At 39.2% G+C, this 24421-nt stretch overlaps 1 protein-coding gene across 18 annotated transcripts in view; it reads right to left on the bottom strand.

Moving 5' to 3' along the window:
- Window positions 1-24421, bottom strand: part of TRPM3 (transient receptor potential cation channel subfamily M member 3) — a 605449-nt gene that overhangs the window by 266848 nt on the left and 314180 nt on the right. For 5 of the 18 annotated variants that reach the window (XM_064361670.1, XM_064361673.1, XM_064361674.1 and 2 more), the window contains exon 7: window positions 16203-16277. The exons of the other annotated variants lie outside the window; for them this stretch is intronic. In XM_064361670.1, the coding sequence (XP_064217740.1) occupies window positions 16203-16277 (75 nt within the window). The remainder of the gene's footprint in view (window positions 1-16202; window positions 16278-24421) is intronic. 18 annotated transcript variants of the gene reach the window in all.

Here is a 24421-nt window from a genome sequence, read left to right as displayed (position 1 = left end):
TCCCTCACTTAGAATGATTCACCTCGCTATTTTTCAACTTTACAATGATGTGAAGGTGATACATATTTAGTAGAACTCATACTTCTAGCACTCATACAACCATTTGTTTTTTATTTTCCATAAATTACATGGAATATTCAACACTTAACTATAGAATAGGCTTTGTGTCACATGATTGCACCCATGTGTAGGCTCACGTAAGTGTTCTGGGCACGTTTAAGGGAGGTGAGCCTGTGCTATGATGTTGGGCAGGTTGTGTATTTGTTGTATTTTCAACTTAAAATTGTTTAACTGGACATAACCCCATCATAATTAGAGGAGCATCTGTACTTGCACTTGAGGGTCCTTCATATGAGAATTTGGAGTAGCAGACTTTTGTTTTTTTTAGTGGGGCTTTAAGATGAACGATTCAGGTCAATGCCGAGTATAGGCCTAATACCCTATTTAGTGTCAGGAGGGGTTTCCTTTCCAGCATAACTGATGATTGTGTGGGAAGGCTGTTTACTATATGGGAAGCTACTCAGCATCTCTCACATAAAGAGAAAAGAAGTCACCTGTGTGGTTTCTCAAGAAACTTCATCCTGACAATGAAGGGTTTAGATCAGATCTTCTCAAAGGTCTAAGACCCAGGGCAGAAAGAGCAGTCGCTCCTCTTTGAATATCCCCAGCTTCTGGAGAGCAGTACCACCTTCCACATTCTAGCGAGGCTGGGCCTTTTGCCTGATCCCTTCCTGGCACCGTGGACCCCAAGACTCGCTTGATTGCAGTGGGCCTTCCCGGAAGGGCTTACTCACCACACCCATCTCCATCCTGCACTCTGGACCCCTTGACCAGTCTCGCTCTCTCAGAGGAGGCTTTTCCTCAGGCTTTGAGCTGCCTGTTTGCAACTGGGCAGAATCTGCCATATTCTCATTCTGAGTTTCTGCTTTCTAGGTCCATAACGGACTCTCCCCATCTGCCTGCTGGCTTCCTGGATACTCCGGCTTTCCCTGATCAACTCTCAGCATGTATTGCTCTATCTATTTTGCCTCCCTGCTACTGTAAACCCTCATAGCCTTGCTGGACTCTACAGAGCTAACAACATATAAGCTGGAACCATGCATATCCTAGAAGGGCAGAAATGGATCTTGATATATACTTATACACAAAAAGCACACAGTTGGCCTTATGTATCCATGGGTTCCACATCTGTAGCCTCAACTGAATAAAAAATATTCTGAAAAAAAAACCCATTTCTGTACTGAACACATACATAGGTTTTTCCTTGTCCTCATTCCCTAAACAATAAAATATTCCTCATTCCCTAAACAATAAAATATAACAGCGATTGATGTAGCATGTATATTACATTAGGTACCATAAGTAATCTAGGGGTTATTTAAGGCATCTGGAAAGGTGTGTGTAGCCTATATGCAAACACTATTTTACACAAGGGACTGGAGCAATCTCAGATTTTCCTATCTTTGGGAGATTTTGGAACCAATCCCCCATAGACATTGAGGGATGTTTGCATATTGATATTCTATACAGTATTTAATATATACAGTAGGTATATAAATCACAAAACTGTTTTGAATAATAAATGAATTATTATTTATAAAGCACTTAGACCCTGGCCCTTAAGAGTTTCATGCTTAAACACAGGTATAAAGATGCTTATTTATATTTATTAAGCTTATACAAAGTTCTGCTTTAAATGTATAAATGATTCATGAAAAGAAAAGAAAAATGAATGCATTTTACACATTTAAACTGAAAGGCGGCTCTGGCAAACAAGTAATTTCAAATAGGCTTTTCTAAAGTTTGAATACTCTCTCATGCAGACTGATAACATGCCAAGAAAGCCAAATTCCTTTCTCATGTATCCAAAAGGCTAAAATTTTCTGCTTTGGGTTAGGTGGCCTTTTGTATCCCTCCTCGAATGTCTTCCCCCAGAGGCCTCTCCTTATTCATCAACCAGCTTGTTAAGTCTTTTAGTTCTGTGGGTTGGAGGGAGATATAAATGCTAAATAACAAAACCCATAAACCAACTCCAAGTGTATTATATACTTAGAAGCTAACTTAGCTTTTTACATAATCAATGGGAGCAGTTATTCCCTTATGGCCAGATGGCTCTGATTGAAATATTCTGCTATTAATGTCAATACATTACCAGGACATCCAAGCAGCAATTTTTTTGAATAATTTCAATAGAAAAAGGATGGCCAATCCCACGGGCTGTAAGACAAGTATCATTTTCGTAAAAGGGAAAAGCCAGCATTATTTTCTTTGGAGCCATTGTTTGAAGGCTGAACGTTTCAATGTAATTGATCTAAGTCTACAAGAAAACTCTCCAAACAAAGCTATAGTCTCAGTCTCTGCTCTGTGCAAAACCCACATCAAAAGTCAGACCTTTCCTTCTCAAATGTAAGGTAATCAGAGTGGTTTTAACTCATTTTACTTTATAATACTCTACCCATACTCCTCTGCAAATGTTCCAGGATCTAAGTCCACGGCCCACACAAGTTCCTTGGCTTCTTGACAAAATTAGTAAGGAGCAAAACGGCTAAGGGAATTATGGATTGAAAAATCACAGACGAGACCTGGTCCATGATTCAGGGAAGAGCTGGGAAGGAAGGTGAATGGTTATAGTTAGGGAAATGGTATGCATATTAATTTGCTTTTTCCAAATTATAAAAATAATTTTTTTCTTTGTACCTACTGAGAGAGACAGCAATTACTTCTACTGGTTCCAAATGCAAAAAGCTCTATTTTCTCTTCAAGGAATTTTGTTTTTGATGTTTCTTCTGTGAGAAACTTATATTCGTCCTTCAGGTCCCAGGTTCAAAGACATTCTCATTGTGTGTTCTCACAGCATTTTCTTTTTCAAAGAAGCACATGCCAATAAATATACTTTATAGATTTGTAAATCAACTATGATGGTATTAAAGAAAAAATTCTGATAATACCTTATGTATATCTTTTGAAGTTTTATCTCATGAATTACATGAATAATGACTTATGATGGGGGTTTTGAACAGAGAAGAGATTTCTAGGCATCTCTTTTCTCTGTTGGATATTTATTTCTGTATTCCCAGCATGTCATATCATATTCTACATGTAGTAGTTGCTCACTGACATTTGGGGTACAAAGGAAGGCAAGGGACTAGGCATGTGGCTCATGCCTGATGAGCCTGTAATCCCAGAACACTGGGAGGCCTAGGCAGGAGGATCACCTGAGCCCAGGAGTTCGAGACCAGCCTGGGAAACACAGGGAGCTCTTGTCTCCACAAAAAATTTAAAAAAATTAGCGGGGGAAGGTGGTGTTTGCCTTTAGTTCCAGCTACTTTGGAGGCTGAGGTGGGAGGATTGCTTGAGCCTGGGAGGTAGAGGCTGAAGTGAGCTGTGATTGTGCCACTGTGCTCCAGCCTGGGTGAGAGTGAGATCTTGCCTCTTTAAAAAAAAAAGGCAGATAGGTTACATGACAAGGTAATTATTTCCACAGAAATTTTAAAATTATTTATGAGAGGAGTAATTGTCCCCTCAATCACCTGACCTGAGATCCAAAGTAGACTGATGTGATTTAAATTCTCATGAAATCAGGAATTACACCAAATGCCCAGTTTCTCATTGCTCATTGGTTTTCCTGTGGGCTAATGAGATTGCTTCCTAACTGATTTCCCTGCCTCTATAATGATCTTCGCTTAACTGCTAGCTGTCACTCACAAATATAATCTTTCTGTAAAAATATAATGGGTTCCCACTGTTTTTAGGAAAAGCCCACTCCTTTAGCGTGACATTCAAGACTCTCCTTGTTTTGCACCCAACCTTCATCTCCGCATCTCCTTCCAGAGCTCTCTCTCTACCTTATCCTAGTCTCACCAGACTATCCTCGCCATCTTCCACGCAGGATGATTTTTAAACTTTCCCTTAGCCATACCATTTTTCAGATGAGTATCTTTCCTCACTCCTTGTTTCAAGAGGAGGACTTTTTCCTAAGCACACCCTTGGGCTTTCTCTGTCCCTTTACTCACTTGGCCACCCAGTGAATTTGAAAAAACTGACTGGGTTTGCTCAGCTCTGCCTGGCTCTGCTTCCTCTTAGCAGCTGCCTGCCTGCAGGGAACCTGAGATTTCCTAGCTCCTCCAGAAACCCAGACCCTGAAGATATGCAGTAAGCTGAGGAGGTAAAGACTCACCATGGGATTCTGCCCAAATTGGGAGTGTCATTAAGCCTACTTGGCCAATAAAACTAAAGTCCCATCTGTTCACTTGTCCCCTATAAGTAATTTTCAATGATATCTTGGGTTCCACCAAGTATTTCTTTTTTTCTCAAATTGGTCAGATCTTCGATGCAGAAAAGGGGTACTATTTTTTTCTTTATTTCTTGAGACAGGGTCTCACTCCATCATTCAGGTTGGAGTGCAGTGGCATGATCTTGGCTCACTGCAGCCTCGACCTCCCAGGCTCAAGAGATCCTCCAACATCATCCTCTAGAGTAGCTAAGACCACAGGCAGGCACCACCACACCCAGCTAATTTCTGTATTTTGTTAGAGACAGGGTTTCTCCATGTTGCCCAGGCTGGTCTAGAACTCCTGGGCTCAAGTGATCTGCCTGCATTGATGCCTGGGCCTCTGGGGGTACTATTTATTTTAGCCCATCAGAGACCCCAAAGTCAAACTTTATTGTTCAAATGTTGCCAGTTCCTGAGGGCCTTCCTAACTTCCTCAGCAAGTATTAATCACTTATTACTTTATGGTCCCATTTTTTTTTAAAGAATATCTTTTGGTGATTGTTGTATTCTGCCTTAAGGAGAGCTTCTTCCACTTAACTGTAAGTAAGCTCATCCTCACAGACTCCCCAGCCCTCTCAGTGACATTCTGATTCCTAGAGTGCCTCACACTCAAAACATAGTTTAAACACATGCTTGTGAAATAAAACAAAAATAAAAGGTACAATACTTAGGATCCATACCTTAGAACTAGAAGAGCTGAAGGGACAGGAGTAACATAATAATTATTAAGGGATTGCCTGTCATACCTCAACACTATTGGGAGGTATCCTGCTGAAATGGAGATGACAGCCACTTGGGTGGCCTCATGGTGTCCTTTTATGGGCCTTAACTATGAGGCCTCAGCTGTGGTCAGAGACCTACAGAAGAACGTGCTGAGTTCTTTGGGTGGGTATTTCCATTTCACCTGTCCATCTGGATTATGTCTGACAGAGCCCAGATTCTTAGGGATTCAAACAGCCAATTTCAGTTCAGCTGTCCCGCACTTTTAAAATGAAGCCTCGCTATTTCTCAGAATTGAACCCAGCTAAAGTGACAAAGTGTCTTGACCACCAAGGAGAAATACATTAACAAAGGTTTACATTCTTCCCTTTGCTGGAGGGATGTCTACAAAGCTATTATTTCCTCCAGCAGAAATGAACAGGAACTATATGCCCGAAATGGGAACCTAATTCTGTTCCCCCTGAGGTGATTGGTATGTTTTCACAGCTCAAGTGCTGTAAGCTACGGATGACCTTCATTCACCTCCAAGGTCATTAAAATAACCATTATCATATATGAGACAAAGGAAAGGCAATGATTATTCTGAATCTAGTAATGGTATTTCATCCAATTTCTGATCCACAGTTGGGAAAAGTGATAAATTGTTATTTGATTATCTGAGCATCTTTTCCCAAAAATAACTTATTAAGTCTAATCTGATCAAATCTTTACTGTGACTAAATCCTCGGTGAGAAACATGGGCGACAATGTTGTGGAGAACCCTCTTTCCTCTGGAAAAGGAGCTCCCTCCATGTTTCCAGGCACAGGGAGCTCCATTAGAATAGCATGACTAGCCTCTTATCTTTCCTTGACTTCTCTCCACATCTAGAATTGAACAACCTGATTGGTGGTGACTATTGTCTGTTTCTTCATTGGGTAGAGCTGATCCTGCAGTAATGGGAAAATTAGCTTGTTTCTTCCTTTTCCTCCAGGGTCCAGTGCCAGTCAGTCATCTTGGTAAAAATGTCTGCTACAGACCCAACTTTCTCCTCTGGTAAGGTGTCTTGGAGCTGAGGCAGGCCAGCAAATCCACTTGACTGTCACACTAAGTCATTAACTCCAACAAATTCATCATTAATGAAAATGATATTTTGATCTCCACCTGCCTGACTGTGGTGTCAAGCTCTCAATTTGAAGACTTGATACTTGATTGTATCCAGTCAAGAGTGGGATACAATTCACTGCATCTCTCCAAACTCCAACACCATGAACTGCAATAGAGTCATTTCTGTTTCTGACATTCACTTTGCAGCAGCATTGAACAAACTTGAGCCTCTGGTTCAACTCTGAACGTGAACTTTTTTTTTCAAGTACAACTATGACTTTCTCTGAAAGACAATTTTTTCTTGATGTCCTTAATATGCTTCTTACAGAGAAAAAAAACAACTGCAAAATGGCAACATGTTAAAAAAGCTAATTATAAATGGAACTAGAACAAAGTTGCTTGTGAATTTCTGGGTTGTAGTGAATGATTTAATGTAATGAAGTCCACTGGGCCAATTGAATGTAGATAATTTCTCTCTCCCTAAGGAGAAGTAGTCATTGCCGAGCACCTGCCAGGTATAGGCACTCAGCCAGATGGGTTGCATAGCTTACCCAATCTGCTCAGCAACCTTCTGATAGAGATATAGTTGACCCTTGAACAACATGGGTTTGAACTGCATGGGGCCACTTATATGCAGATTTTCTACCTCTGCCAGTTCTTGAGACAGCAAGACCAACCCCTCTTCTTCCTCTTTCTCCTCAGCCTACTCAATATGAAGATGATGAGGATGAAGACCTTCATGATGATCCACTTCTACTTAATGAATAGTAATATATTTTCTTTTCTTCTTCCTTATGATTTTCTTCATATGATTTTCTTTAACTTACTTCATCGTAAGAATACAGTATATAAGACACAAAATATCTGTTAATTGGTGGTTTATAACTTCTGATCAACAGTGGGCTATTAATAGTACTTTTGTTTAAGCAGTCCAAAGTTATGCATGAATTTTTGACTAATTCTCTAAGTCCAGCATTGTTCAAGGATCAACTATATTGTTATTTCCATTTTATGGTTAAGGAAACTGAGGCATAGAAGGTAAATTGCAAAATTCACACAATTAATAAGTATCAGAACTGGTTGCCAGCAAAGTCCTGTTAGGAAATCTACAGTCGGAATTCTTGGTGCACCACTGAGTTGTCTCTCACCAAGGTGACCATGTAATTTATCATACAATCAGGACATATATGCAAGTGAAGGGGTCATCATTAGTAATTACTCTGGGATGACAGGTATAAACTAGAGTTATTTAATCCTGAACAAACCAGTAAATACAGTCACTCTACCTTGCTCACATCTTAGGGTCTGAAACTGGTTTCTGGTAGCTTTTAAACATAGATACTAATCTCAAATTTTTCAAACGGGGCCTGAGTTTGTTCACTGTTCCTTTGTTCTTCTCTTCCTGGCTTAAAAGGACCGAGACTCACTGTTTAGCTGTTTCCTGGGATCAGGTTTCTCGCTCCATCTAAATCACAGGTGTTCATTATCAGAGCTATTTCTTTCTCTAGCTACACGGAGAAATGAAGCTCCAGGGAAGGATTAGATCATTAAGCAAAGGAAAACAGCAGCAATATAGCAGCACCTGCATAAATCTTATAAGGGGAAAATATAAATTAATTTTTTTTCACATTCTAGCATATCCTTGATGGTGCCGGAAATAAATCCCTTCTTTTGTTCTCTCTTATAAATGAATGCCCCATCCAGAAATAGAAAGATGAGGAATTAGGAGACAGTCATGGCCCAGAGACACGCAATGGGTGCTTTGGATCCTTAATCACTGGAGTATTTAGCCCCATACCTCCTTTGTCCTGTCTGTGAAACATCTACTTGGCTTCATTCTACTGCTGCCACCAAAGATCTATTTGAATGCAGCAGTAAGAGCTAATATTATTATTGCAGAAAGTAGACTATCTTAATGTTATAAATAAGAAAGTGGCACTTTAAGGACTGCTCTTAAAACCGCGATTCTAATGTGCAAAAACTAGTTTGTTCATTGAAAGTATCCCAAGAAGGGGTGTGTAGAAATCTAAACTTCAAATGGCTCTCAATTTTAGCATGCATCAGAATTCTCCGAAGGAAGAGTTATTAAAACACCCACAGTACTGGACCGCATCTCCAGAGCTTCTGATCAGCAGGTCTAGAATGAGACCTCAGAATGTGCATTTCAAGGAAGTTTCCAAGTGATGCTATTGCTGCTGGTCCCAGGACCATACTTTGAGAACCAGTGCCCTAGCATAAAGCTGAAGGGAAAGGAGATTTTTGCCTATAAAAAGAAGTGAAATCTAAAATGTGCTTCCTGGAGCAAATTTACGTAAAAGTCCATGGAATGAGATTGAAATACCCATGAACAATATTTCTTCCAGAAGTCTATTTTAAAGTCTAAACCAGACATCAGCAAATATTTTTCTGTAAAGCATCAAATAGTAAATATCTTCAGCTTTCAGGCCAGATAGCCTCTGTTGTAACTACTCAACTCTGTGGTTATAGTGTGAAAGCAGCCAGAGACACTACGTAAAGAATGAGCGTGACTAAGTTGCAATAAAGCTTTATTTACAAAAACAGATAATGGCATGCTGGGTTTGGCCCACTAATTGTAGTTTGTTCATCCCTGGGTTTAACTAATGAGGTAAATTACATAAGGCAACATACATTAGTCTGTTAAGCCTGTGTGTGCCTGTGATCAATGAGAAACTAACAAAGTTGGAAACCCGACTGTGTAAGCCAATCTTTGATGCGTATTTTGGTTGTACAGGATTGATAAAATAAGCACCCTTATAGAGGCAAAGAGTGGGAGATACGAACTCTTCTTGCAATTCAGTCCCTAAGACTAGCTATTTGGGACTATTTGAAAACAGATGTGCTACGATTTCACCCTCTTTTAATAGGGGTTTCACTGCACTAGTAAAAATCGCTTAGCTATATATTTAGTACTTTTACTATTTGGTGCTTTGCCTAAAAGTAAAGAATATCTTTTCTATGTAGCAGGGTAATTTATTGAGTTGTTAATTAATTCAGATTTTGTCTTCCATTTGTTTTTCCTTCTCCTCATTTCAAAAGAGGCCACTGGGGTGTCTACTCCCAGGAGAGATTTGTATCGCTGGCCAGAGCTGCTAGAAAACACAACTTGCCTGGAGAACTTTTGTAAAAACAAAACAAAACAAAACACCCAAGTCCACCAATTTTCTGAAGGGGAAGAAGAGCAGAGCAAGTGTCTTTGATGGGGGAAAAGGGGGAGCAGATGAGATGAGGAAGAAAGGATCCGAGCCGAGCCATGGATGGAGAGAGCAGAAGGGGCTCCCTGAGAGTCAGTCCTCAGGTCTCTTCCTACTTAGTCTGTCAGTAGCATTTGACACAGTTGGCCATTTCATTCCTTCCTCTTGGAAATACACTCTTCACTTTGGCTTCCAGACAGTGTTGAAGGAAACCAGAATATTCCATTCTAAAATATGCCTCTTTGACATGAATATTTTTAAGCTAGGAACAGCTGCAGAAAGGGCTGCCTGGGCTGCTCTTTCTTACCTATATATAGCAAGTCATAACAGTTCCTGGAGAGCGTCTGCCTTGCCTTTGTTTACGCAAAAGCAGGACAGAGAATTACAAAAACAAAAGGTTTTTCTGCCCTCCTCACTCCCACCTCTCCCACCTGAAAACGAGATAGAAGTTCTCTGAACAGACCGTTATCAGCTCAGAAAGGAGCTAGAGTGAGGAAATTTTACTCCCCATCAATTTACCGTCCCACATTTTCCCCCCTCCAGGAGCCCAGGACTGACTTCCTCTTTGCCCTGTCACTTTCCCCAAATGTACTATTCTGGCCGGGCGCGGTGGCTCACGCCTGTAATCTCACTGCTTTGGGAGGTGGGGGAGGGTAGATCGCTCGAGGCCACCAGTTTGGGATCAGCCTGGCCAACAGGGCAAAACTCCATCTCTACTTAAAAAAAAACATTAACTGGGCATGGTGGCAGGGACCTGTAATCCCAGCTACGTGGGCGGCTGAGGCAGGAGAATCACTTGAACTCCGGAGGCAGAGACTGCACTGAGCCGAGATCGTGCCACTGGGCAACAGAGCAAGACTCCAACTCAGAAAAAAGGTACTGTTCTTTGTTGGATATGCCATGTAAGCAGACTTGTAAACCACTACTTTTGAAAACATCCCCCGCGTGATGTGCACTACATGTGTTAATAAAGTTGTTTTTCTCTTGTTAATTTCTTTTGCTATAGAGGTTTGTCTCAGCTACAAACTGAAAGGGAGGAAATAGAATTTTCTTTAACCCTTATAATTTCCTCCCTTTCAGTGCTCTCTCCTGGTTTGTCTCTTACCTCACTAGCTGCTTCTTCCTCTCCTTTGCTAGTTCCTCCTCACCTACCTGACGTCTAACACTAAGAATGTGCCAAAACACAGTTCTTGGCTGCCTTTCCTCCCCTCCCCTTCTCTTCTCTCCTTGTCTTCCCCAGGACTCTATTTGAAATTTCAGCTACTTCCCTGCACTCCCTTTCTGCCTTCCGTTTTTTCTTTCTCTCCTTAGCCCTTATCACTATTCAACACACTACATATTTTGGTTATTTTCTATCTTCTCTGCAGATGCAAGCTCCGTGAAGGCAGGGATTACACAGGCAACCTGTCTGAGGGGGACTGCTGTGAAGTCCACCATGGGATGCTGAACCTGAGCGTGCTGAACCCTGCATGCCAGTGATGCCAGCTGCAGCCAGGATCCCACTGGCTTTACTTTGGCATGGGAGTACCAGAGCTACCCACTTTGCAGAGATCAAGCAAGCTTGGACAATTATTTTATCAGTGGCTACTTTGGCTGACAGAAGTTAAGAGGCTCTTTCTTAACTTTTCAAGTACTCTGTAAGCATGAGAGAAGGAGCATGATCATGAAAGAGAGAGAGGAGAAAGGCAGAGGAAGGAGCAGGGCAGGGGGCCAGAGAGAGAGAGAAGGAGAAAGAGAGAGAGAGAGACCTAATGAAAGTTAAGATTGACTTTACCAAAAATCAGGTGGAAAGGGTCTTGGAAGTGGATTTATTTGAATAAAAGAAAATGTTTATTATGTGACATTTCCTACATACCTAAGTTTATGAATAATAATTCATACACCCCATAAGAGTTCTTATGACTTGAATAATGAAAAATAAAAGGAAACAAATCCTGCTTTACATGTGCAAAAATAGAATCTAAGAGTGAAAATACAAAGATGAAGTGAGCTTTCTACTTCTCCCCAAACTCTTCATGTGGGCACGCCACGTTTAATTGCTGCTTGTTTCTCAACCTCCCCCAGGATTTTATAATAAATTCGAATGTGCCCCAGAGTTAGTGTGCACTTCCTTTGTTCTCCCTCTGGGTGGAAGAAATGGTGCTAATGAGGAAGGGCTCAGCTCAGATTTGTTTGATGACCAGAAAAGCTGACTCTTCAATCTTTTCCTCCCTGTTTTAGCACAGGCACACCTGTTTTTTCACACTGCCTTGTTCCAGCAGGAATTGCCCAGAACCCCATGTGAACCCAGAGATGCCAAGGCTCCTTAGCCAATGAGAGTTCTTGATTCCTTTGCCTGCGATTTAAGACTTGAATGCTTGCCTGCTGGGTTGTAGCACGTGAGACTCATTATGCAGCTTTGCAACCTGGCCTCCAACAGAGAACGAGAACAGCCTGTTCAAGAGGAGAAGGGCTGTTTGTTTCAGCCATGAGTGCCAAAAGAGAAAAAAAAATAAACTGTTTCCTTATTTGGCCATTTTAGAACATAAAATCTCTATTTTCTTCATTTCTCAAGATCAGGGGTTCATGATCTTGAGCTGAGGGTTCAAGGTTAAAAAGTTTTTGGGCAGGTAATCATGCCTGTAATCCCAACACTTTGGGAGGCTGAGGCAGGTGGATCACGAGGTCAGGAATTCGGGACCAGCCTGGCCAATATGATGAAATCCCGTCTCCACTAAAAATATAAAAATTAGCCGGGCATGGTGGAGTGTGCCTGTAGTCCCAGCTACTCGTGAGGCTGAGACAAAATAATTGTTTAAACCTGGGAGGCAGAGGTTGCAGTGAACCAAGATCATGCTACTGCACTCCAGCCTGGGAGACAGAGTGAGATTCTGTCTAAAAAAAAAAAAAAAAAAGTTTTTAAATAAACAACTTTATTAGTGACATCTGGGAGCACTATGTGTAGTCAATTTCCAAGCCTATATGAATGATTCTTCACTTTTATATCCATTAGTTTCAATGACTTGACATATAAATAATATTTTGAAGAGACAAATTATTATAAATCCTAGGAATGGACTTTGAAGGATCCTGTGATAAATTCCCTGGTCTTAAGATAATTATCTCAAGCAAATTAAAATCTCAGCTCAGTTTTTTTTTTTAGGATCCCCAGGGAATAAGATACCTTATCTTCTCTAAATATATCTCACTATAAAACTGTTGATCATGGCAGAAAAGTGCTCAGTCAGCATAAGTTTTCTCATTAATTTTTTGTGTCTTTCTAAAGTTAGCCATGCATTTCTACTGAATGCATTGATCCTAATCTGGAAAGAAAAGCAAGCATGGGCAATCATCATTTTGAATAAATGAGGGAAAATCAATAGTTATTTCTTATTCCATGGAAATGGAAATACTGAAGCCATGGTACACTGGCTGTGATAAAATATGTAGCCTAAGATTCTCTAAATTCATAAGATAAAAATGATTTAACAACAATCATGATTCAACAGGAACACAGGTTTCTCAGACTAAATGCTTTTATGCCCATGAATTGGAAGTATGCGTGATGGTCTCTGCCTGTACACGTTCCTATTTATTTATCTTTTCTGAGTCTTTCTATGTCATTATTGTTTTATGATTTGACCTTTTAAACAGCTTTTAGTATCAAATCCCTTCTATTACATCTTTGTGTCAGGCTGGAAATCAGAGCTAAAAATAAAGCCGGGGAAATCAAAGAGCGGTATTTATAATAACAACTTACTGAGCACAGGCTAGGTAGGCACTATGCTAGGTTTTCAGGATGACAATAATGAATAAGACACAGCCGTGCTCTATAGGACCTCACAATCCACAGAAGATGGGAGACTGTGAAGACTCGACTGTACCAAAAGGAGCCGTGCGTGGGAGAGGCTGATACGGAGTGCTGCAGGAGCATGGAGGATGTGCTGAATGTGGGCCTAGGAGGATACTGGGGATGAGTTCTGGTAAGATTACAGAGAGGAGAAGATTTTTAATCTGAGACCTAGAGGAAATGTAGGTTTTCGCCAGGTAGGTAGAGTGAGGAGAGAATGAAATTTTAGCAAATGTCAGAAAGAGACAAAACCACATCCAAGAGGGTATATCATTTAAGGGAAACTGTAAGTATCTTGAAATGGGTGGGACATAAGATCTACATGGTGTTATGTTAGGAGAAGAAGCTATAAAAACAACAGATGAAAAATGTGAAAGGTCTTTCAGTTAGCAATGAAAAAAGGAAGATACTGGGTCCTATCAAGATAACAGGTTCCTATGTTATGCTAGGAACCTATTATACCTGACCAACAACAGTAAACTTTGCTGACTTCGAGACCAAAATGCCAGTCAAACATTCGCAACCCAAATCTTTCTAATCTGAAAAAGGAGCCCAAAATTCTTCCTTGAATGTAAAAGTCTCTAAGAGATTTTAGAATGGTGGACGGCTCTCCTGTCCAGACCTTCTTGTTTACAAGAACTAGTCCAGTCCCTGAACAACGAATTCCAATGTAGAAAAATCTCTGCTGAAAAAGAGAGGGCTTTATCTTGAATAGGAAAATGGGTGAGATAAACATGACAAGCAAACACCAATAAACCAGTTTCACTAAAATTTGTTCTGTTCCCTCAAAGTCTTTTTTTTTTTTTTTTTTTGGCTTCATTATCTATATTGACAAAGTAACTTTTCATTAACAAGCATGACAAATATTTCAGTTACACAGCCAACTGTGTCAAGTCATTTCATAAAATGAAAAGGCAGGGGTATAGATTGTGTTGTCTTCTCCATACAAAATATTATTTAGAGGGAAGACCCTCTAAAAGGCAGGAAAAGCTTTAAACATGTCCAGTTGAGAGGATCTGAAAAATGACATCATCACGGTCTAAAGTGAACTGATCATAAATTTGGTATTTGTGTTTTGGAAGGCCTTTCCCTTGACTGTTGGAGGCAGTGGAAAGTTTGTGTGATTGGGCTGAACACATTATAGCACCCACAGAAGGAAACATGTTCTGGATATACAGTCATGTGTTGCATAATGACACTTTGGTCAATGACAGACCACAAGTACAACGGTGGTCCCATAAGGTTATAAAAGGGCTGTAAAGTTCTATCACCTCGTGACATCTTGATCCTGACCCTGTGCAGGCCTCATTTAATGAGTGTGTTTATGTCTTCATTTTTAATAAAAAAAAGTTTAAAAAGGAAAAGGAAAAAAATATTTAAAAACAGAAAAAAGCTCGTAGAATAAGAAGAAAATATTTTCATATAGCTCTATAATGTGCTTATGTTTTAAGCTAAGTATTACTGCAAAATAGTCAAAAAGTTTAAAAAAATTAAAAAGTTTACAAAGTAAAAAAGTCAGGTAAGGTTAATCTGTTTTTGAAGACATAAAATTTTGAAAATAAATGCAGTACAGCCTATAGTGTTTATACAGTTTATAGTAGTGTACAAAAATATTCTAGAACGAACTCACTGACTCACCCAGAGCAACTTCCAGTCCTGCAAGCACTATTCATGGTAAGTGCCCTATAAAGGTGTACTATTTTTATCTTTATACAATGTTTTTGCTGTGTCTTTTCTATGTTTAGACACACAAATACTTACCATTGTGTTACAATTGCCTACAGTATTACTAGTGCATAGTAACATGCTATACAGGTTAGCCTAGGAGCAATGGCCTGTACCACACAGCCTAGGTATGTAGTAGGCTTACCATCTAGGTTTATACAAGTACACTCCATGATGTTCATGACAAAATCGCCTAATGATTCATTTCTGAGAATACAGTATCCCCATCGTTAACTGATGCATGACAGTCTATTTAACCTGTCCAGAGGAATCTTCACCTCCTTTTCAAGTCACATGGTTTGGACCCAGAATTTTAGTCTTTTAGGGTATATTTCACTCTTTCCTACTTCCAGAGCTCCCATAGAAGAAGTTCTACTATGACCTTCAACATATAGTGTTCTTAGTCTCTCTCATGGGACAGTTATGGGCCCAGTGATGGAAAATTTCATGTCATGGTTATTCCAATGCATTTGATGATGGTGCAATGATCAAAAGAGATGCCAGTGATGACAATTGAACGTCCCTTTGCCTTCCCAGCCTCCTTCATATATTCTCAGGCATAGGATGACAAAGGGAAGTCCACGAGTCACATGAAGAAAGACTGTAGCCATGGGTACACAGTCAGGACGTCCTCTGCTTGTCCCCACCCACCCCACCCTCCTGTCCATCACCCTGTCCTATTTCTTCCTCATGTCGTTTCTCCACCATCTTGCAACTAACCACTATCTTCTTCCTAAAGTTTTGCTTGATGACTCATTCCAACCAAACCAATGCTCCACCTGTATCTGGCAGAGTTGGTGCTCAGACAGTTGTTAGATGAAATAATGACCCTCAAACTCTCCAAAGTAACAAAACTCTAGGGGAACTTTTTTTTTTTTTTTTTTTAATGAGACAATGCTTCCATGCGTAGGATGAAAGGAGAAGGTGTTTTGAAATTACGTCAGTCTGTGTTTGCACCAAACTGTCCCACTAATTGGACTTAAGGCAAGGGCTTAACCTCTTGGAGATGCTATTTCATCAACTATACAAAAGTAAGATAATAAACCCTATTTGAAGGGTTTTTGTGAGTATTAAAAGAGATAGTATATATGAAAATGACTAGCAGAGTCCTTGGTACCTAAATAAATGCTTATTCCCTCCCAGTAGTGTTGCCAAGCTGTCTTACAAGTATCTTCAGGACAATAAATAATAGGGAGTAACTTATTTCTGATGTGGTTGAATGTCAGAAGAGATAGAGATAAAGCAACAGTCTTAGGGAGTGATATTGTTAGGAAATTTTAAAGGAAATGAAGACTTCTGTGGTTAATTTCTTGGTTGGAGTTTAAAAGGAAATTCAAGTTGTTCATTAATTATACTTACCAACTGAGTCTAATTGGCAACTACCCCAAAATGAATAAAACAAGCGGGACTCAAGAGAGAAAAACGGCAGGCATCCTGTCAAAAAATAAAATCTTTGAAATTTCTACAACCCTATGGTTGCATACACATTTTATTAAAGCGGATGGATTACTCTATGTAAATTTATATATGTGATGGCCTCAAGTTGCACACTGAAACCTATGTAAAGCATCACCCAGCCCTTCTGTACCAGCTGTATCTTGTGTCATCACTCCTCCAACTGGACAGGTCCTTAAAAATCATAGACCTTTGCTGGAGGAAGGATCTTTCTTTATTCTTTTTCAGTGTGGATAGCTGCTATAGTGTGGAAAGAGTCAAATGTTAGTATCTTTTAAGCACTTGTACTGATGCTTAGCACTTAGTAAAACCCCAAGAAATGTTAGCTGTTGTTATATTAATTATAATGATAATTATGAATCTTTCAATTCTGTGTTTTCCAGGACAGGATAGGAATTGAATTCTTCCCTTTCCTCCTTTTAATAACATTTTCCTGATTTCTAGAGAAATAAGTGTTCTATTTTCAAGTGTTTAGCTACTTTTGACTTAAAAGAACTATCCATTTTGAGGCTAATCTACGCAGTTTCTTTTCTTTTTAAAACAAGAATTGAAACAAAGCTCAGGTGTTACTCAACAAGCATACTATTATTTACTGGACTAATTCCTCTTTCTCTCTCTAGCTAAGGTATAGATACAAATATGTCTGTTGTCTATGACTGGATCTACCTATCTTCCAAAAAAGTCATCAAAACCACTTCAGTATAATTGACAGGTTATCTACCAATTTGGTTATTCTTTCCCAAACTGGGAGATACATTTAATGGTAAAATCACATTCCTGGAGTTGCTAAGCAAGCTAGCCTTTGGTCACATGCTCTGATTTCAAATCTAGGCCTTGGAGGAGGACCCCATGAGTATGAGCAGCTCTGCTCTGCCTTCATTTGGTTACTTCCTTAGAAACAGCATTAAGGGAAGACCTTAGATCCTCAAGTTAGGTCTCTGGGCCCTGGCTTGGCGTCCTAGGATTAAGCTAGACTTCTAGAGCAGCCTCACTTGTGGCAAATATTGGAAGGTAGGAGTTTGGCAGCTGGTAGCTGGTTGGTGCGAGGCATGTAGGAACTCACCTACTTTTCATGAAACATCAACCTCACTTGGTATATGTCAGTGCCCATACCCTGGCAAAGCTGCCTTCTTGTAAGAATGCACTCACTGCAGAAAACACAAAGCAATATCCCTGGAAGCACAGACTCTAAGGGTTGGTTCCTCTGGATTCTCAATAGTTTGTAAAGTAGCCAACCAAGAGTAACTACTGTACATTTTCAAGAAAGTTCCTAATTAGTGTGTTTCTGAGGACGTAAATTCAGCTTTCAAGCTTATACTCCTCAGGCCATTCTACCACTGTGTATGGCAATTAGACTGCTGGCTTAATACTATCTGCAAAGCTTCAAATAGGCAACACCACAAACCCTCCTGGATATTTAGTACAAGTAGCTGTTTATGGAGCCAAGCAAAAAATTGGCTTAGCTATGTCTTTCCTGCAGAGTGAATAGCATGCTGGTATTTTCAGCTTATTTCCCCCCCAATTATCAAACCCTAATGAACAAAAAGTTAAATAACACTTCAGTGAAGGTCAACCAGGGTGAGATGAGTGGTAATATGATGAAAAAATGGAAATCTCTGGATAGCAGGTATGTGTTGTGTCCCCACATTGTCCTAATATTTTCTTAATTACACTTCAGGACACAATAGAAAAAAAAATGGTCTTAAGGGGGAAAATTAGGAAAAAAAAGTAAAACTAAGGTGGTGCCACAAGGCTGGGCAAAGAACAGCAGGCTGGGAGTTCATAGTTCAGGTTCAGATAAAAGCTCTACCAAGGTAATTCACATAATGAATTCAGTTCGAACCTGTGACTGTGATATTTTACAAGTGGCTTTCCTATCTGCAGGATGAAAGAAATGAGTTAGGTGATGCTCGTTGTCTGAATTCCTGTGGCACTTTGTATTACTAAAGAGTACTTAGCATTTACTGCTTTGAACTATTCACAATAGCAAAGACATGGGATCAACCCCGGTGTTCATCAATGGTGAATCGGATAAAGAAAATGTGATAGATACACACCGTGGGATACTACACAGCCATAAAAAAGAATAAGATCATCATGTCCTTTGTAGCAACATGGCTGTAGTTGAAGTTGGAGGTCATTATCCTAGGCAAATTAACATAGAAAACCAAATATCACAAGTTGTCACTTATAAGTGGGAGCTAAATCTTGGGTGCACACAAACGTAAAGACAGAAATAATAGACACTAGGGACTCCAAAACAAGGCAAGGGCTGAAAATCTTCCTATTGAGTACTGTGTTCATTATCTGGGGTGATGGGATCAATAGAAGCTCAAACCTCAGCATCTTGTAACAAACCTGTATATGCACCTCCTGAATCTAAAATAAAAATTGGAAAAAAAAAACCCACTTGCTGCTTTATAATGCAGCTCTTTGCATACAGAGAGCACAGTGGTGGAGGCATGGGCTAAGATGCACACCTCTTGAGTCTGCTACTTACTAGCAGTCTGACCTTGTGCCTCTTCGTGCTTCATTTTCTTACTGGTCAATGGGAGTAATCAAGGTATCCCCTTAAAGATTGTCATAACAACTAAATCAGTTATTTCTTATAAATTGTTTAGAATAGCACTCAATCCACACTAGTTATTATTATTTGTAAGACGAAGCTCTTCAAATATGCAGCTATACCTTATTTATCTTGCTGCCTCTACAGTGCTTTGAGCATGACAGATGCAGAAGCAAATACGGTAAAGAAAATGCTTAATAAAGAGTACTGTCAAGAGAAAATATAACAGAGAGCAGTCACAATTTATTTTAAACGAAAGATATTCTGACTTATTTTTGCCACATCTTAAAAAGCTGAAGAAGTTTGACATGTATTTAGCTTCCACATGAGGTGTCTTAGAAATACAGTGGGGTAGAGTACAGACAGAAGCATGTTTTTCCGTGGTGAGCATACGGATGTTACTGACCATAAAACCAGCAGTGAATGAGCAGCACCATAACGGGAGGTGGGACACCGGGGGAAGGGAGCTGGACTTCGGGGTGCAAAGGGACATGATGAAGGAGCACAATGGACAATTTTAGCTCTACTGGATTGTTCTCATGATAGGGATGTAAACATGGGACATTCTCAATATCTCCAATATAATAAGATATCTGGTTATAGCTAAGAATTGGGAATACACCTGGGCTTTCAGTCATTCACCAACTCTAAAAGGGAAAGGTAATTTTTGTTCTGATTTCCGCCATTATGTTACGTTGGTCTCATCAGTTTTATACACATCCTTTATATGTGATTTGAGAATATTGCTCTCTCTGATGTCCTTAACCAGCCTCTCTTACATTTTCTGACTTGACTATTTCATTTTGTTTTAAAAGGAGTAGAGGATTGCCAGAAGTGAGCAAGAGAAAAGAAGGATGTCAAACAGAGCTGTGGGGATGCCTGATCCACAGGTCAAGAATGATATTCATAACCTTGAGGTAGAAAGGTACCCAACTCCCATGCCCTGTGAATAGACTACTTTCAAAGGTTTTCTTCCCTTCCCTCTCTCCGTTCCTCATTTCCACCCTCTTTCCCTCCCCCTCCCTTTCTTTCCTTTCCTTTCTTTCTTCCTTCCTTCCTTTCTTTCTTTCTTTCATTACAAAAGCAATATTTTTTTCATTGTAAAAAACAACATCAAGCTTTTAAAAGTATAAAGTGAAAAGTGTCACTCCCTGTATTTTCTCCCCCACCTCAAGTCTCACTCTGGAAACGGTAACTAATCAATGCTCACCTGTGTCCTTTCAGATATTTTATAAGCATATATATGTAATTTTAAGAAAATATGTGATTATGTGAACATACAGTTGAACATAATGTGAACATATAGTTGTGCTGTTGTACAACTTTTAACTTGAGAAAAAAAAACATACCCTCAAATATCTTCTATATGAGTCCAACAGAGCTATTACATTATTCATAATAATTCCAGACTATTTCACTATATGTTTAGATATAATTTAACTAGTTGTTTGCTGATGAATCTTTAGGTTATTTCCATTTTATCACTGTAAATAGTATTATGGTAAATATATGTAAAATGAATTCCTAGAAGCAAAATTATGGGGCTTAAGGGTATATGCATTTCATGTTTAATAGGGCTAGCCAAATTGTCTTCCAAATAAGATTGCCCAATTAATGCACCCACAAAAAATGTGTAAGTACATATTTCTGTATACATAATGACACTCAATATTTTAAACCTTTGTTTTTTTTGCCAATTTGATAAGTTAAAAATTGTTTTAATTTTCATTTATTTAATTATGAATGAGGTTGAGCACCTAAGTTTCCTTTCCTATGATCTTCCTGTGGATATATTTTGCCCACTTTCCTATAAGGCTTTTACTGTTTTTCTTTTTGATTTGCAGATACTCTTGGCATATTGTGAAAATTAGCTCTTTGTCATAGTTGTGAATATTTTCTTTGCACTGTCACTTGTCTTTTGAATTTGTTCACTGGATTTTCTAATGAGGTTTTTGACATTTAGTTTATTTTTCTCCTGAAATTTAGCTTGTGTGAATGAAAAAGTTACAATAATTATGAGTTTGATATTATGAAACGGTAGGGAAAAAAGATGTTTAAGCCAGAAACTGAGCAAAAAAATTGTTTTACAAGAGTATATATATAGGAAAGGCAAGGTTTATTTTAAAAGTGCTTGCTTGTGCTTTCACTAAATCTGAAGGCAACAGATACTCCCAGGCTTTGTTCACTGAACAAGATAGAAAGGAAATCTCAACTGTCTATAGAGCTACCATTTAGGTTTGACTGAATAATGCAAGCTGAAATTATATATATAAAACAATGAACTAGAGTTAGGTTCTATGTATCTTGATCTCTAAAACCAAGTGACACAGTTCACTATTAATTAAGAGGAACTCTGGCTAGTAATCATCTTTTTATAATTGTCATCAGCAAACACATCCAATTATACACTTACTGGCATTCCAAAGGCTTCAAGAGCCCTTCAGGACTGTCTGTATCTTGCCAAATAATTAGTTATCATTTAGGTGTTATTAAAGTATAACAATGCCAAGTTAGATAATTGGCAAAAGAATCCTTTAAATCCCTCACAAACTCATTCGCTCATCAGAATCTCCTAAAATGTTTCCATGGAGTCAGAGGATGGCTGCTTTTATTCCCCAAGACAAGTCTCTTGCTCCTTTCCCCCAAGAGGGCCAAGACGCAGTTATAACCTTTCCTTTCCCGGATAGATTTGAGAGGCTGGCCAGCCTTCATTCTACCACCTCTTGCCAAGATTACAGGTATGTGTAGATGTCATTAAAATTATCTTTCAGGATTCATCTTAGAAACGTTAACGTCAAGAGTACAGTGTCGTAGAAACACAGAGACTGTTCCTCTATTAATTTTTAATATTTTGGAACTTACAATGTTACCAAATGATGTGTAATGAAATATGTGGTATAGGATCCATTAGGGAATGCACATGCATTATGCATGGTGCTGCATATGCAATTATTATTTTGAGGCTAAGGGGATCTGTTTATGTTTGTTAACTTAAAAAGTTAACTAAGCCAGGATGGTCTAAAATAATATATATTCTTTTAGGCAGTTTGTCTCAATCTGATTTCCAGAACTAATGCAAGACTTACCACTAAAAAGCTCACAGGTAAAGAGCAAAAGGACAAGATATGACTTGTAGCTGCAGGAGCTATTTATGCGTGAGGTTCTTCAATGAGCGTATTAGAATACACAGACATATCTTATTTATGAGTGGCAGATACATTTTATCTCATGTGCCAAGTCCAGCCAACTCTTAATGACCATCTGTTCCTCAATATCTAGTCTTCCTTTCCTTCATAGTGATAGGATTTTAGCTGGCTGTGTTTGTCCAGGATAAAGACTACATTTTCTAATCTCCTTTTAGCTAGGTGTTATCATGTGACAAAATACTGACACATAAGATGCAAGCTAAAATGGCATGTGACTTCCCCACTGTGCCTTTGAAGGGAAGAGTAGGGCTTCCCCTTGCTCTTTTTTCCTGATTGCTTCTGGAATGTAGATATGACGGTGAGCTCCCATGGACCATGCTAACAGGAGTGCCAGAGCAAAGGAGATGGAATCTGAGTCCTCACAGGAGTGAGGCACCCACATCAGAGCTGAACTCATGTTCAGAGTAACATATGAATTGGAAAAACTCCTGTCTCACTGAAGCATCCATTATTTTGAGTCATTGTTACCGAGGCAGAACCTGTGTCCTTAGAGGCTGTATGATTATGAGCTATATCAAGACTCACTAGGGAAAGTGTAATGCTAGGTTGGCAGTGTTGGCCATGGGTAAGAGACCTGAAGATCTCCTGCCGATCTAATCTCTTACTACATGAATACACAAGTTACTCCAAAATGGAAAACTCCCCGGAAGAAATTCTCATTAGAAACTCATATCTCATACATTCCTTTCGTCATTTTCCTGCTTGTCTGTGCTACTGCTGACCACCCATTCTTGGCCTCTCTGTATTTACCATAAATGCAAAGTCATGAGACTTATTTAACCATAAGAATAAAAATAAATAACATATGTTATATTTATGATATATTGTTTACTCATATATATAATCTTTAAAAGGAGTTTCCCAGGAAACTACATCTTTATTTCAATCATGCTGCCATTACTAAAATATTTTTGGTATTTTTTGAAACTGTTATCTCTCTTATAATAAAATGACTGGGTCAAGTCACTTAAACTCTTTTTTTGAACACTTGTTGTGCACAATATTAACGTCAGTGTTGGCGTCAGAGATACTGGTAAATTTATTGAGGATATCAGTGATGCCCTTTGGATAACCTCCATCAGATTCCCATGACAAATTGGCTTCACAATATAACAAGAGAAAACTACTAACACATATAGGATTTTTACTATATAATCCAGGGAAATGAAAGACATATACCAGAAATGGAATGTGAATTTTTGAAAAGCACGATTCATGCATTTATTCATTCGCTCAAGACTTATATTAGTACCCTGGCCTATTTCCAAAATATTTCTCAGTAATTTAAAGATTACATGTTAGAGTTCTCTTTGCATTCAATTTAGAACTCTTTATTCTGCATGGTATCCTGGGCAATGCCTTCTAGTGAGGAGACTGTCCAGGGACCCAGAGGTAAAACACCCACATTTCTGGGCCCTTGCCTTCCTCCCAAGTCAGCTAATAACTGTGGAGTGTAGGATTTCTCTGAGCATCAAGGACTGTGTCAGAAAGGTGGCCAGCTTTGAGCACATTTGAGTCCTTGAGTCTGAAACATATAAAGCAGTGGAGCTAAGAGTGGGTGCTGCCGAATTGGAAATGCTGATCTGATTTACTTCATGAGTTAGTTCTGCCTGTTAAGCTTAGTCGGTGTGTCTCTTTCAATGAAAAACAGCCTCCTACAGCCATTATGGCAGAAGGTCAATCCAAGTATATTTAGTTTTCAAATATGCTGAGAGCTCTAATACAGACAATGACTTTGGTCCTTATCTGGGAGAGAACAGGTTTAAGATTCAGCGCAAGTGAAATCAGATATCAGGAAGAACTTCCCAATAGGACGTGGCGTTAGGATCTGAAGGAGGTACCAGGGCTGATGTCCAGCTTGCTGTGGATTTAGGACACCAGAGGTTTCGCAGGTTGTTAAATATGTATTTTGAATCTCGCTCCCATTCACTAGTAATGTTTCCTCTACATATGTCTTTACACTTGTATAGGCTACCTTAGAAGGGCATGGTCCTGCCAAGTGAGGAGAGGGTTATGGGAAAGATTAAGAAAAAAACAAAAAGAAAATTCAGGGTAACATCTTCTGAGTAGTGTTTCCTAAGAGATACTGTTGGTGTTGGGCCCAGGCGATTCTTCATTGAAACTGCACTGCATGTTGTAGGATGTTGACATTCCTGGCCCTTCTCCCATGCCATTAATAAGCACCAGAAATTGTGACAACCCCAAATCCCACCTCTCACGTTTAACAGTGTCTCCTGGGGAGGCACACAATCATATATAAATAGGTGTGTTGGCTTAGGAACTTTATAATAAAACAATATATCTGCAGAGACTTCTAAATACCAATATCTTCAAATACCAAATTTGATTAT

The sequence above is a fragment of the Aotus nancymaae genome, unplaced genomic scaffold (genome assembly GCF_030222135.1).
Source record: "Aotus nancymaae isolate 86718 unplaced genomic scaffold, 86718_ANA_hifiasm-v0.15.2.pri h1tg000041l, whole genome shotgun sequence".
NCBI lineage: Eukaryota > Metazoa > Chordata > Mammalia > Primates > Aotidae > Aotus > Aotus nancymaae.
Note: the sequence above shows the minus strand (reverse complement) of the source record. Positions and strands in the feature narration are given on the sequence as shown.